Below are 15,278 nucleotides of genomic sequence, written 5' to 3'. Positions count from 1 at the left end.
GCTGATGTGGTAATAGAAAAGCTAAAACACCTCTTGCAAGAAACATTTTCAGTTTGTCTGTTTAAAATCGATTTATTTTCTTAAATTTGAGAAAAATAACTTAATTTATTAAATTCATTTTAAAAATGACATATGCCTAATTTTTGCTTTTATATTTCAATAATTAGTTGATAGAAATTTCATTTCATCACTTTAAAATGTGTTAATAAGTATTTTTCAAAGGAAAAAGGAAATAAAGTAGGAGAATAAGTCAATATCACAATAATAGAAAACTAAAATGTGATTCTGATGATGGTAACTTACATTTACAAATAGATTCAAATGATTCTATTGTTTATATGATGAATTATTATTTTAGTTTACACAAAACTGCTCCTTTTATAGGTGAAAATATTTGTTAAGTCTTACATGAAATCAGTTATTCTGTTATTAAAATAAATTAAATTATAACCCAATTAAGTATCGGTGTTGTTTTACTAAAATATATATATTAATTATTTATTAGATTAAATAATGTTGTTTGATTTAGTATCGAATTAAACATTAAAATTAATTCATCACCTATTTTAGAAAGAATAAAAAACATTATATTATATTAATCTAATCTCTAATTTCGTTTTGCATTTATTAGTTTAGCACATATTTTAATTTCGATCATATTTATAGTTAAAAAACTAAGAAATTTACATAAATTTTATTTACATTGGATTGGAAGTGGATAGAGGTATGAAGAAAAATCCATTTATGCCGGATATTTGTTGAAAAAGAAATAAAAGGACAAGGAAAGGACTGGATTCAATTTTGCCGTTGCAGTGGCAACTGGGTAATTTTCAATAATAAACTTCATCTGATAGCAACTGGCCAGCGTCAATGAAGAAGAAAGCAGAACCAAAAAAAGTGAACAAGATAAAATAAACAAATTCCCTCACTTTTCACACTCACAGTTCCTACTTTCCAATTTCCTTACTTCATAATGCAAACAAAAACATACCAAATTATTTTCCTCTGAATTTCTCATCTTTCCCTGCACCGATCTGCCTTTACTTAGTTTCTACATTTCCTTCTCTCTTTTATTTTTTTCTGGGTTTATCTTGGTAGTTCACTGAGGTCCTTTTATTACTCATTCGTTTTTTTTTTTTTTTGTGCGTGTGTGGGGAAAGAATTGGTACGCATTTGAGAAAAAGCTGAAATGGAAACTGGATCGAACTCAGATTCACTAGACAAGGCAGAGACTTCAAATGGAAGAGGCAACAAGCTTGGTTCAATGTTACCAAAGATTGAACCTTTTGTGCCTAAAAGAGATCAAAACCATAACCCAAGAGAGTTAAGATCTTGGGCTAAAAGAACTGGTTTCGTCTCTCACTTATCTGGAGAAACCGGCACTGCTAGTTCTACTGAAAGATTCGACAGTTCCACTGGGTTTCATGTGGGAAAAAGTAGCCGTGATCAAAGAGCAGGCGGGTCATCTCCGAAAATAGAGATTGATCCGGTTTTGGGCCGGACTAGACCCAATATGGGTGTTGAAATTGAAATGGATTCAGGTTCTGGGTCCGGATCCAGACAAGGAAGGAAGACAGTTGCAGATGGGAATGGTTTGGGAGAGAAAGTTGAGGAAAGGAAAGTTGGGTTAAACGGGAATGGGGTGGAAAATGGGAATGGGAAAGGAAATGGAGTTGCAAGTGTTACACCACTAGTTGTTGAAGAGAAAGATGAGGAAGGAAAGGGTGGAAGGGATGTGGAAATTGGGATGTATCCAGAAGGTGAAGAGCAGGGTCATGAAGGGGGGAATGGTCATCATCCCGGGTTGAAGGTTGGGTTGAGAGATAATCCGGGTTTTGGTTAGTTTCCTTTCTTCCAACTTTTTTGTTTGTTTGTTTATGTTCATTGTTGATGATGAATTGATTACTGTTTTTTTCATAATGCTGGAACCGACTAATGTTAGCTAGTGCTGAAGTAGGCTGTTATTTACTTTAGATTTCCGAGCTATTTAGATATTGTATTACAAATGAAGCTAGAAGCTGGAGTTGATATGGTGATAATGTCTCCTATAGCTTAATTGGCTTGGTGTGTATTTTCAAAGAGCATTGAAAATGATACTGTAAGAGCTAGGAAAAATTGAAGAAGCTCATAGAAAAAAGAAGATCGAAAAGGTTCTACTTTTTTCAGCAAACTTCTCCACGCAGATGGAGCGTTTGGATTTTTCTAGACTTAATGTTCTAACTTGGATAGTTCTGCTATAGTTTTTTTGTTTCGTCTACACTTGTGATTTGTGAAAGTATAAAAGGACTCATCAATGCATGGTCAGCTTAGAAAATTGTCAAACATTTATATGAAATATCCAATTCAAACATGGTTCGTATTTTTATCATGGGTGTGTTTGAGGCTTTAACCAAAGGGAAGGACATAATATTATTGATCTTTCAGTAGCTACCAACTGCTGAAAAACCAAAATCGTGAATTGCTTTCCGCAGTTACAGGGTTCTTGAATCTTGTAGTTGCTGCTTAATCCTTAAAATGTCCTGGATAACTAGGAAGAAATCAGTACACACGACCGGTTCTCATCCGGTTATCTTTACCTACAGGAGCACTAATATATTATGGCCTGCAGCACTTTTTATCATTGGCGGGTTCGCTTATATTCATTCCATCAGTTATGGTACCGGCCATGGGCGGAACAGATGTAAGCTTCCTTTCCTATGGAATTATTGATTGCTTGACTTGCAGCAGAATTGGAATATGAAATGCAGTGATATTTCTGATATGCATTGCAGAAAGATACTGCCACTGTGATTTCTACAATGCTGCTAGTTTCTGGCATTAGTACAATTCTGCACTCCTACTTTGGTACCCGGCTTCCATTAGTTCAAGGAAGTTCATTCATCTATCTGGCACCAGCGCTAGTTATCATCAATGCTCGGGATTATAGAAATCTCGCAGAACATGTAAGCAGAGGAAAATGAGTGCTTTACCTCCTGCTGTCAATATCATTTCTTTTTTATATAGTTTAAACTTAGCCGTAAATGGCTTTGATCCTCTAAATTCTGGTCAAATTAATGAATGCGATCTCTTTATTTTCATAAAAAATTTCCTCTATCTGTAAGAAGATTGAGCGCATCTCTAGTTCATGTCTTGCAAGCTTAAACCAGTGTTTCTTGCAATACAATCTTTTTCTAGACTCTAGTTCCAATAATACATTTTTTTTTCTTTTAATGCAGAAATTCAGGCACATAATGAGAGAGCTGCAAGGAGCTATTATTGTTGGTTCAATATTCCAAAGTATCTTAGGATTTAGTGGATTGATGTCTCTTTTACTGAGGTAATTCTATCAGAATTTTTGTTCATGGATATCATTAGAAATTGCCATGTCAACTATCTGCACACCATTTAGTTAATGATATAATTTGAAACCACCTATGGAGTTAACTGTTTCATTCTAATCTCACTTTGCAGATTGATTAACCCAGTTGTGGTTGCACCAACTGTTGCCGCTGTGGGTTTAGCATTCTTTAGTTATGGCTTTCCACAAGCTGGTAGTTGTATAGAAGTCAGTGTTCCCTTGTTATTGTTGGTTCTTATATGTACCCTGGTGAGTGATTTCCTGAGCAAAACAAATTGAATATGGGTAGCTACTGAGCATATGAACATATTTGATGCTTTAATTTTGATTATTCCTTTTAGTGATGTCTTCCAAATGTCTTCCAAATAGTTACTCAATTTTACATTTTTTTCTAGTATCTTCGAGGAATATCCATTTTTGGGCACCGATTGTTTCGAATATATGCAGTACGTACTCTCACCTATCATCTTGTTTATACTTTTTAAACCTTGACCTCAATTTTGTTTTTAATATCTAGTGTTACTCACGAGCTACCCTTTCTTGAGTTCCTTCTTTGGGGTAATGAGCTATCAGCTAAAAGCTAACCGGCTATCTGCTGTAAAAGTTTCTCACTTCGTTATGATGAAAGCCTAATGGTGGACAGGATAATTTATTGCTTCTTGTCATGTTTGTTTTGTTACCATTGTTTTCCAATTGTTTATCACCTCATGTTATCAGTGAAGGTGTTTTTATCTAGTTTTTTTGTGGTGTGGTTAAAGGACCGCTCTATTTAATTCAGTTTCCTTAAAAACTGAACTTATTTTACTGTCAAGCATTACATTCTTTGTACCATTGCATCTTCTAATTGAGTCGGAAATGGGATGTAATAATGATTTGTCATATAGATCTAACTGAGTCGGAATGTCCTTCATAAGAATGATTAAGGTCACATTGCTCTCAAAAGTTTAAAAAAAGAAGAATTAATTTGTGTATGTTCCATCAGCTATTACGGAAGCTGAATTTTTTTACCCATGAAAATCTGATTAGCAGTGCTTCCCAAGGGAAGGTCTCTCTTACCCCTACCATAGTCGAAGTAGAATCACAATATCAAGTGTTTAAAAAGTTACCGCAGGTCTTTTTGTTGAACAACTTTGGTTTGTCCAGGTGTGGTTAAAGGACCGCTCTATTTAATTCAGTTTCCTTAAAACTTAACTTATTTTACTGTCAAGCATTACATTCTTTGTACCATTGCATCTTCTAATTGAGTCGGAAATGGGATGTAATAATGATTTGTCATATAGATCTAACTGAGTCGGAATGTCCTTCATAAGAATGATTAAGGTCACATTGCTCTCAAAAGTTTAAAAAAAGAAGAATTAATTTGTGTATGTTCCATCAGCTATTACGGAAGCTGAATTTTTTTACCCATGAAAATCTGATTAGCAGTGCTTCCCAAGGGAAGGTCTCTCTTACCCCTACCATAGTCGAAGTAGAATCACAATATCAAGTGTTTAAAAAGTTACCGCAGGTCTTTTTGTTGAACAACTTTGGTTTGTCCAGGTAAATGGTAGATTCTTTGTTTTTGGTAGGGATATTCTTTGTTGGACGTCATGTCATTGTTCGATCACTGCAGGTTCCTCTCAGTGTTACAATCACATGGATATATGCATTCTTTCTGACAGCCGGAGGAGCTTATGATTATAAAGGATGCAGTCCCGAGATTCCCAGTTCAAACATTTTAGTTGATGAGTGTAGAAAACATGCATTTACCATGAAGCATTGCAGAACTGATGCTTCAAATGCATGGAGAACTGCTGCGTGGGTCAGAATTCCGTACCCTTTACAGTGGGGTGTCCCTATCTTCCATTTCCGGACGTCTTTGATTATGATCATTGTGTCACTTGTTGCATCGGTAGATTCGGTTAGTATTTATTGTGTGCCAAAATATCCATATCAAATGGACTGTGGGATGGAAATACTTTATTTAACTTTTAATATCTGTAAATTTAAGACACTGAACAAGAAATAACGATAATGGCCCTTACATTGCTGCTTGTGATACAATGACTAAGCAGGTCGGAACATATCACTCTGCCTCTTTGCTAGTCAGTTCGAAGCCTCCAACTCCTGGAGTAGTTAGCAGAGGCATTGCTTTGGAAGGTTTCTGTAGCCTGCTTGCTGGAATTTGGGGTTCGGGTACTGGCTCAACAACTTTGACAGAGAATACACATACGATAAACAAAACAAAGATGGCAAGCCGAAGAGCTTTGGTATTTGGGGCACTTTTCTTGATCCTCTTCTCAGTTGTAGGTAAGTCAAAATTCAAGCTTGGATGTGCATTGTGGATAGATGATAGAATGTTCTTCAACTTCAATGGATTTAAATGATTTGGGGTTCAATCTGATCTTACTGGTTGATACCTCTATGAAGTTTTGGAACAGTACCCATTGGGTTGCATATGTATTCAATATGCCTTGCTCAATAATTTATCTTGTTTATCTTACATGTATGAAATCAATATATGTTGATTTATTGACTTGTGCGTGACAGGAAAAGTGGGTGCAATTCTTGCTTCAATACCACTGTCCTTGGCTGCTGCAATTTTGTGCTTCATGTGGGCCCTTGTAGTGGCCGTAGGCCTCTCAACCTTGCAATACACGCAAACAGCAAGTTTTAGGAACATAACCATAGTTGGGGTGTCCTTGTTTCTTGGTTTATCCATTCCTGCTTATTTCCAACAGTACCAACCTGAGTCAATTTTGATGCTGCCAAGTTATTTTGTTCCATATGCAGCTGCATCAGATGGACCAGTCCACACCATTAATGAACAAGTAAGTTGAAGTTGTGCATATTTTTGAATCTTGATATAGATTGCCGCCATTCTAGTTGCTAAGCTGATGATACATAGATATGCAGACACTTATCCCGGATTTCTTTGATTTTATGATTTATGATGTCTTTCTTGATTTCCTTAATTGTATGAAAAAAAAGTTTTAACAAGTTTGTTTTATGAACATGTCAGCTTGATTTTTCTATAAATGCACTCTTGTCTATGAGCATGGTGGTTACATTCTTGGTAGCATTTGTACTCGACAACACAGTTCCAGGCAGCCGGGAAGAACGAGGGGTGTACATTTGGTCATGTGCTGAAGATGTCGCAACTGATCCATCCTTGCAATTGGATTACTCTCTGCCAGGAAAATTTTCCTCACTTTGTTGTTGTTCTAGCTGTTTGCGGGCATAATACTCAGCAGAAGGTAGCTTGTTCTTCAACTCGAAGTTTCTTTCCAAAGAGGTAAGTTTTGTTACGGAAGGGCACTTCCTCAATAGTACGCATAACCAAGCTCGAAGATGGTTTGGCTAAGTGAGAGAGATACAAGTACATGATAATTCTTTTGCAACAATAGAATTAGTAATAGCATCTTTGTAACTGATTGTTTCTACTTGAAAAGAAGGTAATATTCTTTTAATGAAATGTTTTCCTGTATCCATTTTCTAAGTTTGAAAGGTAGCATTTTTTCCTGTTTCTCTTTTCATTTACAGAAAGGAAATGAAATGGAACCAAAAATAGTGAAAACCTGAGATTCTTGAATGCATGCTCCAAAGAGCTCTGCAGTGAAAGAAACATATAAAACAGATCTTACTTGGTAGTCGGGAAAAGCTGGATTTTGGGTTAAAAAACAAGGGTTGCAGTAGTTGGCCCCTTCCATCGGTGTATGTTGAACCCATGGTTAACAGAGGCATTTTGTGGATCACCCTGCCAAACCGTAAAGGCTTTCTCATCCAAAAGCCTGAACATGAGTCACCATTTTCGTTGTGATTATATCAGCCCTGATCCATAGAACCCCAAAATACAATCTCAGATCATAGTGATCATGGTGCTACTAAATCCCTTACAAGACTAAAGTTGTTGAACACGGTGAGTTGACCATGAGGTAATTGGAATAGGGATTGAAGTTTGTCCAAATTTTTTGTTTTTCTATATGAATACATAATATTGAGATCAAATATCATCTGGGGGTGTAGCTCATATGGTAGAGCGCTCGCTTCGCATGCGAGAGGCACGGGGTTCGATTCCCCGCACCTCCAAAGCCAACTTTAGTTATTATTTTGGTCCTTTCGGCCATCTGTCGACTTTTCTGGTGGTTGTTTAAACTTTTAATCTTAACCAAATGGTTACTAAAACTTACCATTTATAGTGTTCTTAAATGCTTTACCATTTACGTGATGAATATGTTAAGAATCATCTTATCTAATTTCATAAAGCTAGTGTTGTTAGTCTTTTTTTGTTTCCTCGTTTATGGGATAACATAATGATTTAAGATTTTCATACTTTGCTTGATAAATAATTGAAAAATAAATAAACTGAAAATTAATTTTTCCAATGACAACCCATTTGAATTTGTTTTAGACATAATTGTAAAAAATGATTTTTGGGTATTTGAGTGTCATGTTTTAGTTGGAAAAGAAGGTAAGGTAGACTGTTATTAAGTAAGGTTAGAGCTAATCTGAATGCTCCAAAGTGGATGTTGGTGTAGCCATGTTTAGCCCACTATTGTGGAAATTCGAGGGATTTTTATTGTCACAAAATGTTCTGATGTATTTGTCGGGATAATACATTGGACAAACTTTGTAGGGGTTTGCATGAAGGAGTTGGATGTCTTATAAAGCCTTCTTTTTATTTAAACCAAAAAAATAAAAAATAAAAGGTGAAGGTGAAGGTGATAGTCTTCTATTTGGTTGGATTATGAGATATGGGTGATTTCATACAAGTAGCTTAGTTTGTTTACGATAGTTTTTTTTTTTTTTAACCAACGAGGATTTGGTTTGATTTACAAACTTAGAAGGTAGAGGTGAAATCAAAATTTATTTTTTAATGAGAGTTAAAATTAAATTGTAATTTTTACGATAATAAAATGTAATTTTATTATTTTAATAGTTTATATCTTTATAATTTTAAAGGATTAAATTAAATTTTATATTTTTATGGAGACCAAAATATAATTTTATTTTTATTAATTTAAAATTTTAAAATTTTAAACAACTTAAATGAATTTTTTTTCATTTTAAGAAAAGTCAAGCCTACCAATTCTCTAATTTTACTCCTATTAAAAGGGTGAGTTAAAAAAAGTATTAAAGTTTGAAGTTCGATCTAAACATGAATAGGGCAAGATATTTCCATAATTCTTTTTAGGCTTATCTTTCGCATGATAAATTTCTTAGTCTTGGAGTCCAAGGCACCTTGGGATTGACTGCTTCCTTCTACCTTGTTTGGCAACTTTGCATAGTGGATTGACGTGGTCAGTCAAAGCTTTGTCTATTATCATAATAGCCTAAACAGTTGTTCCATTGAAGGTCTTATTGGGCTATTTGGGACCTTTTATTATGAAGTTTATGGGCGTGGTCTAACAGTGTTTAGGTTGGAGGAGGGTTATCTACGGTTAAGAAATTCTCTTGGTTATTTTGTCCATACAGTATCTTAACTAGCGTAATATGAGTACAACAAATGTTAAAATCTTTTAACTTTTTTATTTATTTATGGTTTTTATGCACTTTTAATGAGTAATAATCAAGTTGGAATTATTTTTTAAAAAAATATATAAAAAACTTAATATCTCAAAATTAAAGTATATAGAATAAATTTTAAATCTTAAAATATAAATTATGAAAGATTCGTCCTTAGAGAATTTAATTAGAATTTTATTCAAGTCTAGCTTCGTTTCTTACTACTCAAGTCATTCTCTAAAACATTTTTAGGATCGGTGCAGGGTTTCTCTGATGTTTTTCCCTCATAGAATTTTCTTTTCTTTTTCTTTATTTTTTACCCTTTTCCTTGTATTTTTATTTCTTTATTTTATTCTTTGTTTTACCCATCTCCCTTTTATCTTTATTTCATTTTTATCACAGTCATTTTCTACACTTTAGTTCCGCACAAGCTACCTTCAAAATTTTCAACTTTACTTGAGATTCTAGCTTCCATTCATTTTCAATAAAACAAAAGTTCAAAATGATTAATATTTGATATACTAATAACGGATTATTTAATACATTGTCAAAATTAGATGATGGCACATTATTTTAAATGGAGTTAATTGGATTATGTGTCATTATTTGATTCACTAATATTTTATAGAATTATCCATTACGAGTACATCAAGTATTAATCCTTAATTGTTATTAAATTATTTTACAATTATGCAACATGATGTTTGTTTATTTGGATGACATAATCTTGAATAATTGATTAATAAATTTTATTATTAAATAGTAAAATGGGCTACAAGGTTAACTAGAATGCATTCAAAATCATGTTTATGTAAGAAATTATTAAAAAAATAAAAGTTGATAGCAACACAATACATAAACACTCTAATCTTCATCTCTTTATAGTCATTCTTAGTTTCACTTTTAAAATAAGGTTTTATAGTTGATGCATGTTAGTTCAAGATTCTCTATCATATCTCATTGATATCAATACATATCATTATTATAACAAAAGCGATATTTTTATCGATACACATTAGTACAAAGTTTTGTATCATATATTATTGATATCAATATATATAAATATTATAACAAAATGATATTCTCATTGATACATTATTGAAATACTTAATTTAGTCTTAAATTTATCTTTTTCTTATAAAATCTATAAAAATAATTTAAAACCCAAAATAAATTTAAAAAAACACGTATATTGAATGAAACTTGAACATAATATATCTTTATATTTAAATATTAAACTTACCATTTGAATTAAAATTTCGTTTACTTTTTGCATCTTTTTTTTTTAAAATTTTGTTTTTCTTCTTTTACTTTTACTTTACTTTTACTTTTACTTTTTACTTTTTACTTTTTACTTTTTACTTTCACTTTTACTTTTACTTTCACTTTTATTTTTCTTATTTGTTTAACTCATGAACTATATTCGAATACATTATAATTCACTATTAGTATGTAAATTTATATTTTATTTACTATCAATATATAAACTCATACACTAACAAATAAGATAGGATGAAAGTACCCTTGACTTTCTTAAAATAAAATTAATTACGTGTATTGTTTTATAAACGTAATATTCATATAATAGTTTTAACCATTAATTAACATAATTCACATTTTACATATAACATGACGTAGATATTCATTTTTCGCTATTAACATTTTTATTTTTCTTAAATATAAAAATTATTATATTTCACAAAATTATGTATATCTCTTTCAAGCAACAATTCTTGTTTGAAATAGTTGTTCGAGAATAATTATATTTAGAATAGAACTTTAGTTAAAATAAGCGTAATCCAATATAATTGTTATTAAGAACAGTTAAAATTCGAAACAACTCTTATTTAGAACAACCATTGTTTGGAACAATTTGTATTTAGAACAAATGTGTTTTTTTTTTGAAAAAGCCATTATTTAGAATAAGTTTTACCCAAAAAAGTATCACCACATAACTCCTCTTATTCGAAGCAACCTCTACACTGAGAATAACTACATAAAAGCACCTCACATTTTGGAATAGATCAAAATAAATCATTATTTAGGAACAACTCTCATCTAAGAACAACCATGTTTTGCATTTCAAAAGATTTTCTGCAAAAGATGTTTCATATGTTACTGCTTTGCCAAAATAGGAGAAATGGAAGTAACCCCAGAATATGACAGGATTCTTAGGTTATCTTTACTTTTGGGATATTCCGAAGAGCTTAGTTTGGTAGATTAGACATGGAAGTAGTTAAGGATTATCCTCAGAATTTTTCTTCACTATTCACCATTACTTACAAAACCTTTCACTATTTCTTTTTAATTTTTAATGCAATTATAACTGAAAATTAATTACATTATTCATATTAATTACAATATTTGTAAGTCCTATTCATGAAACACAATAAATACGAGTCTTTCACAATTGATGAAAGAACTCATGAAACTTTTGACATTTTTCACATTTTGATCTCTCCAAAGATTTTCTCTGAAATTCTCTTAACTTGCTTCTTTGTTAAGTCTAATTGACAACTACCACCTGTCGTTATGCTCATTATTAGTGGATTTACTCCAATCTTACTCTCTGGTATTTTTCATTACATCTCACTCACTTGTTTGCAATACTTCCTCTCTTTACTAAACAACCATCTAGGTGATAAAAGCTTAGAGATTTCAAAATGCTAATTACGTATACTATAGAGAAGGTAAAATCGGATTAAGCGATCCATTCTATAGAATATGAGTTACTTAGAACTAACATAAAGGATGGGTATCAATATAATATACTCAACAAACACATTAATATTGTGCATGCTAGTGGATGAAAGTATTGGATTTGGGGCACCACCAATCCATTCACCGTTAGACACGTGTATGTGGTGGAGGAGTTTGAAATATTGGCGACCAAAATTGTTATAAAAGGTGCTCTCCTATTCCCGTTAGAAGCATCGCAAAACCCTCTACGTTCAAAAATCTATCACCCAATATACTTCCTATAGAAAATTTTCTTCAAGGAAAAATGAAGGCGTGGATTGTCCTACTGTTGGCGGTTTTGGCATTCATGGTGGAACCACGATGCTGCATCGCTGCCAAAGAAAATGAACAGAAGCTCAAAATTTACACGGTGAAATTCACTACTAAGGGTGCTGACAGGACGTCGTATCAGATGTTTATTAAAGATCTGCAAAATGCATTGACAGTCCGTGCAGATCGAAGTGGAGACATACCAGTGTTGCCTCCCCGATCTGCGGAACCTTCTGATCCCCAACAATATCTTCTGGTCAAACTCTCAAATGGATACCAAACCGTCACATTAGCCTTGGATGTCAGTGACGTGTATATCTTGGGTTATCAACCAGGTGGAAGTGGAAACTCCTACTTCTTTAGTAACGTTCCCAATAACGTACGCAATATTTTGTTCCCAAACACTCAAAACCTGTCTCTTCCATTTACTTGCAACTATGGGGCACTTGAAACTGCTGCAGGAGCGTACAGAAGGGAAATCCCTTTGGGAATTGGTGAGCTGCGCCAACATGTTGATAACATGAATCATATGCAGCCTAGTTCTTATCGTCGCCCCATTGCAAGAGCCCTTATAGTTTGTATCCAGATGATCTCGGAAGCTGTGAGATTGAGGAACATCCAACAGGAACTGCTTACAATTGCAGAGCCTCGTCATGATGGAACTTACAATGTGTTTTTTCCAGATGGTTTAGTGATGGAGTATGAAACTAGCTGGGAAGACATATCCACCGCCATCCAATCTGCAACAGATGGAATCTTCAGAACAGCAGTCCGTTTGGTATATGATGGTCAAGAATTAGTTTTGAGCACCGTGAGGCAAGTGATTTTCACCATTGCAATAATGCCGTTACGATGCAGAAGAAACACAGGGGCTCTTCTGCAGATTTTGCGCATGCCAACATCAACGTCGTCATCTGGGTTTTCCCCTTTGTTGCCTGTGGGTACGAGGTCCACTGACCTGGAAGACAATGACCGCACCTGTGAAAAAGATCTAGCACCAACCTCGCATATTATTGGTCTAGATGGTTTTTGTGTTGATGTATACCAAGGAAGCTACCACAATGGAAACAAAATAGTTTTATCAGAATGTTTGAAGAATCAGGCCGGTCAATTGTGGACGCTGAAAACAGATGATAACACAATTCGATCCGGTGGAAAATGCCTAACCACTTACGGATACAGCCTAAAGGACTATGTGATGATCTATGATTGCGAGACAGCTGTCCCTGATGCTACCAAATGGGAAATCCGGAGAGATGGAAACATAAGAAATCCCAAATCGGGGCTAGTTTTAACGGCAAGTAGATATAGCTCAACCATGATTAATCTGGTTGTAGATCGCAATATTTATAGTTCTACACAAGCTTGGTTTGTCAGCAATAACACGAAACCAACAGTGACCACCATTGTTGGTTACAATGGTTTGTGCTTGCTTGCAAGTAGAAGTCGAGTGTGGTTAGAGAAGTGCGTGAAAAACGATGATGAACAACTTTGGGCTATATATCCAGATGGGACCATCAGGCCTAAAAAGAACCGAAACGCGTGTCTCAAGTGTGCATATCCAGGAGGGTACTCAGTCACCGTAGGAACTTGCGAAGGATGGGTAGAGGAACGATGGCAATTTCAAAGCGATGGCACCGTTCTGCATGTGGTGAATGAACAGGTGATGGATGTGAAAGATACTAGCTCCTCTCTTCCTGAGATTACGGTCAATGACTACAACTCTCAGCGCCTTAGCCAAATTTGGTTTCAAGTGCAACCATGATTATGAAAGTGAAGGTGAAAAGCACAGCAATAGGCATGCTTACACACACACACACACACACACATATATATGTATTGAAAAACATGTTGCCTCTTGTAACCCAACATCAGTATGTACCCCACTAGTTGTTGATTAAAGACTTATTTTATGTTTATTCAAATCAGTATATCGATTAACATAAGCATTTTATACAATTAATACTATGCCGTAGCTGATTGTCATCTGTTGGTGCGGCACTTTGCTTTATAAGAAAATATTGTGATGGTAAAAAAACAAACAATATTGTTACAAATATTGTTGAGAGTTCAAAATATATAAAAGACAAAAACTAATTGAACAAGAATTAAAGGCTCTCCAATTTTTTAAAAAATATTATTTTGACTCTACATTTATTTTTTCATTTTTTTTAATTTTAAATTTAAGTTTTTTTTGTCAAAGCATCTGAATTGCCACAGGGATCAGCATTTAATTAATTTTAAAATTATTTTTAAAATTTAATATAAAATATAAAAATATCTTTTAATATTTTTAAATTTTAAAACTAATTACATACTGACATCCTGGATGAAGCGGCAAAGTTAAACAAACTATTATGAAAGCATTATGCCAAAGTTAAAAATATACAACACAAAATACTTTTACAATATTTTAGGGGAAAATAATTAAAAGAAATAGAAGAACGAAAAGAATGACGAGTCGTGGAGTCAATGACTCATGACAAACTCACCCGTTCCAAACCCTGGCGAGCGAGGGTAGAGGCAGGCTCCAGCTTAAGCGCCTCTACGAAAGCCTTCCTAGATTCTTCCCTCATCCCTTTTAACTCATAACAAACCCCCAACAAACAAAACGCCTTCGTTTTGATCTCACCCTCTTTATCACTCACCTTAACTGCCTCCTCCAAATCCGTAACGGCCGAGTCAATTCGCCTTCTCTTATTAACCGCCAACTTCAACTCTGCCCTCCTCACCAGCGCCTCCACACGTTCCTTCTCCGACAGAGACTTCACGCGGGGGAAAGCCAACGCCAAATCGAGCGATCTGAGAGCGGATCCCTTGTGGCCCAATAAGTCGAGAGCTAGGGATTTGAGAATGTAAGGAGTTGGGTCTTTTGGGAAAAGAGAAAGGGCTTTTTCGATTTCGGTTATGGCGGTTTTAGCTAGGGTTTGAGATTGGTCTTTCTGAGGGTTGGATTTGGCTCGACGAAGCAATTGGGTGGCTCGGCTGAGATGGCGTTGGGTTTGGGTCGTGGTTCGATGGTCGGTTCGGTGCTTGGTTAAGGTTTGTTTGGGAACGTATTGAACTGCGAAGACAATAGCGACTGTTAATAACAAAATTGCCGTCTGGATAATAATGTCCGTCGCCATTTCCCCTTCTCAAGCTTTTGCATAGAATTCTGTTATTTTACGGTTCATTTTATTTGGGCCTAAAAAGGCTGCCTTTCTTTTTTCTTTTTAAAGAAAGGACTCAATCGTGATTATTAATAAACTATTTTTAACTAAATTAAGACTAGTTTTAAAGATGCTTTTCAAAAAGTGTTTTATGGCTGTTTTAAAAAAAAATGTTTTTGAGTAAAAATTAAAATTTATTATTTTTGTTTTTAGTTAAAATAGTATTTTTGGAAGTATTTTTTGTCTCAAAAATATTTTTAAAAATTTAAAAATATATTGTTTAAAAATATATTATT

At 34.1% G+C, this 15,278-nt stretch overlaps 3 protein-coding genes and 1 non-coding gene across 4 annotated transcripts; 3 read left to right on the top strand and 1 right to left on the bottom strand.

The window, feature by feature from the left end:
• Positions 1-696: 696 nt before the first annotated feature.
• Positions 697-6,791, top strand: LOC108479478 (nucleobase-ascorbate transporter 11). Its single transcript, XM_017782108.2, has 10 exons — positions 697-1,838; positions 2,583-2,680; positions 2,772-2,942; positions 3,216-3,316; positions 3,451-3,586; positions 3,733-3,783; positions 4,950-5,237; positions 5,392-5,626; positions 5,867-6,147; positions 6,339-6,791. Exons 1-10 carry the CDS (start codon positions 1,190-1,192, stop codon positions 6,558-6,560), a joined length of 2,232 nt encoding a protein of 743 aa, XP_017637597.1. The 5' UTR covers positions 697-1,189; the 3' UTR covers positions 6,561-6,791.
• Positions 6,792-7,332: 541 nt separating this feature from the next.
• Positions 7,333-7,405, top strand: TRNAA-CGC (transfer RNA alanine (anticodon CGC)). Its single transcript has one exon. It is a non-coding gene; the product is annotated as a tRNA-Ala (tRNA).
• A 4,420-nt stretch (positions 7,406-11,825) lies between these two features.
• On the top strand, positions 11,826-13,595 carry LOC108477764 (abrin-b-like). The gene has a single exon (XM_053020835.1). The coding sequence runs from the start codon at positions 11,826-11,828 to the stop codon at positions 13,593-13,595; it is 1,770 nt and encodes a 589-aa protein (XP_052876795.1).
• A 578-nt stretch (positions 13,596-14,173) lies between these two features.
• Positions 14,174-15,097, bottom strand: LOC108477375 (uncharacterized). The gene has a single exon (XM_017779901.2). It carries the CDS (start codon positions 14,956-14,958, stop codon positions 14,308-14,310), a length of 651 nt encoding a protein of 216 aa, XP_017635390.2. The 5' UTR covers positions 14,959-15,097; the 3' UTR covers positions 14,174-14,307.
• Positions 15,098-15,278: the final 181 nt, after the last annotated feature.

The sequence above is a fragment of the Gossypium arboreum genome, chromosome 11 (genome assembly GCF_025698485.1).
Source record: "Gossypium arboreum isolate Shixiya-1 chromosome 11, ASM2569848v2, whole genome shotgun sequence".
Lineage (NCBI taxonomy): Eukaryota > Viridiplantae > Streptophyta > Magnoliopsida > Malvales > Malvaceae > Gossypium > Gossypium arboreum.
This window is presented reverse-complemented; position numbering and strand designations above follow the sequence as displayed.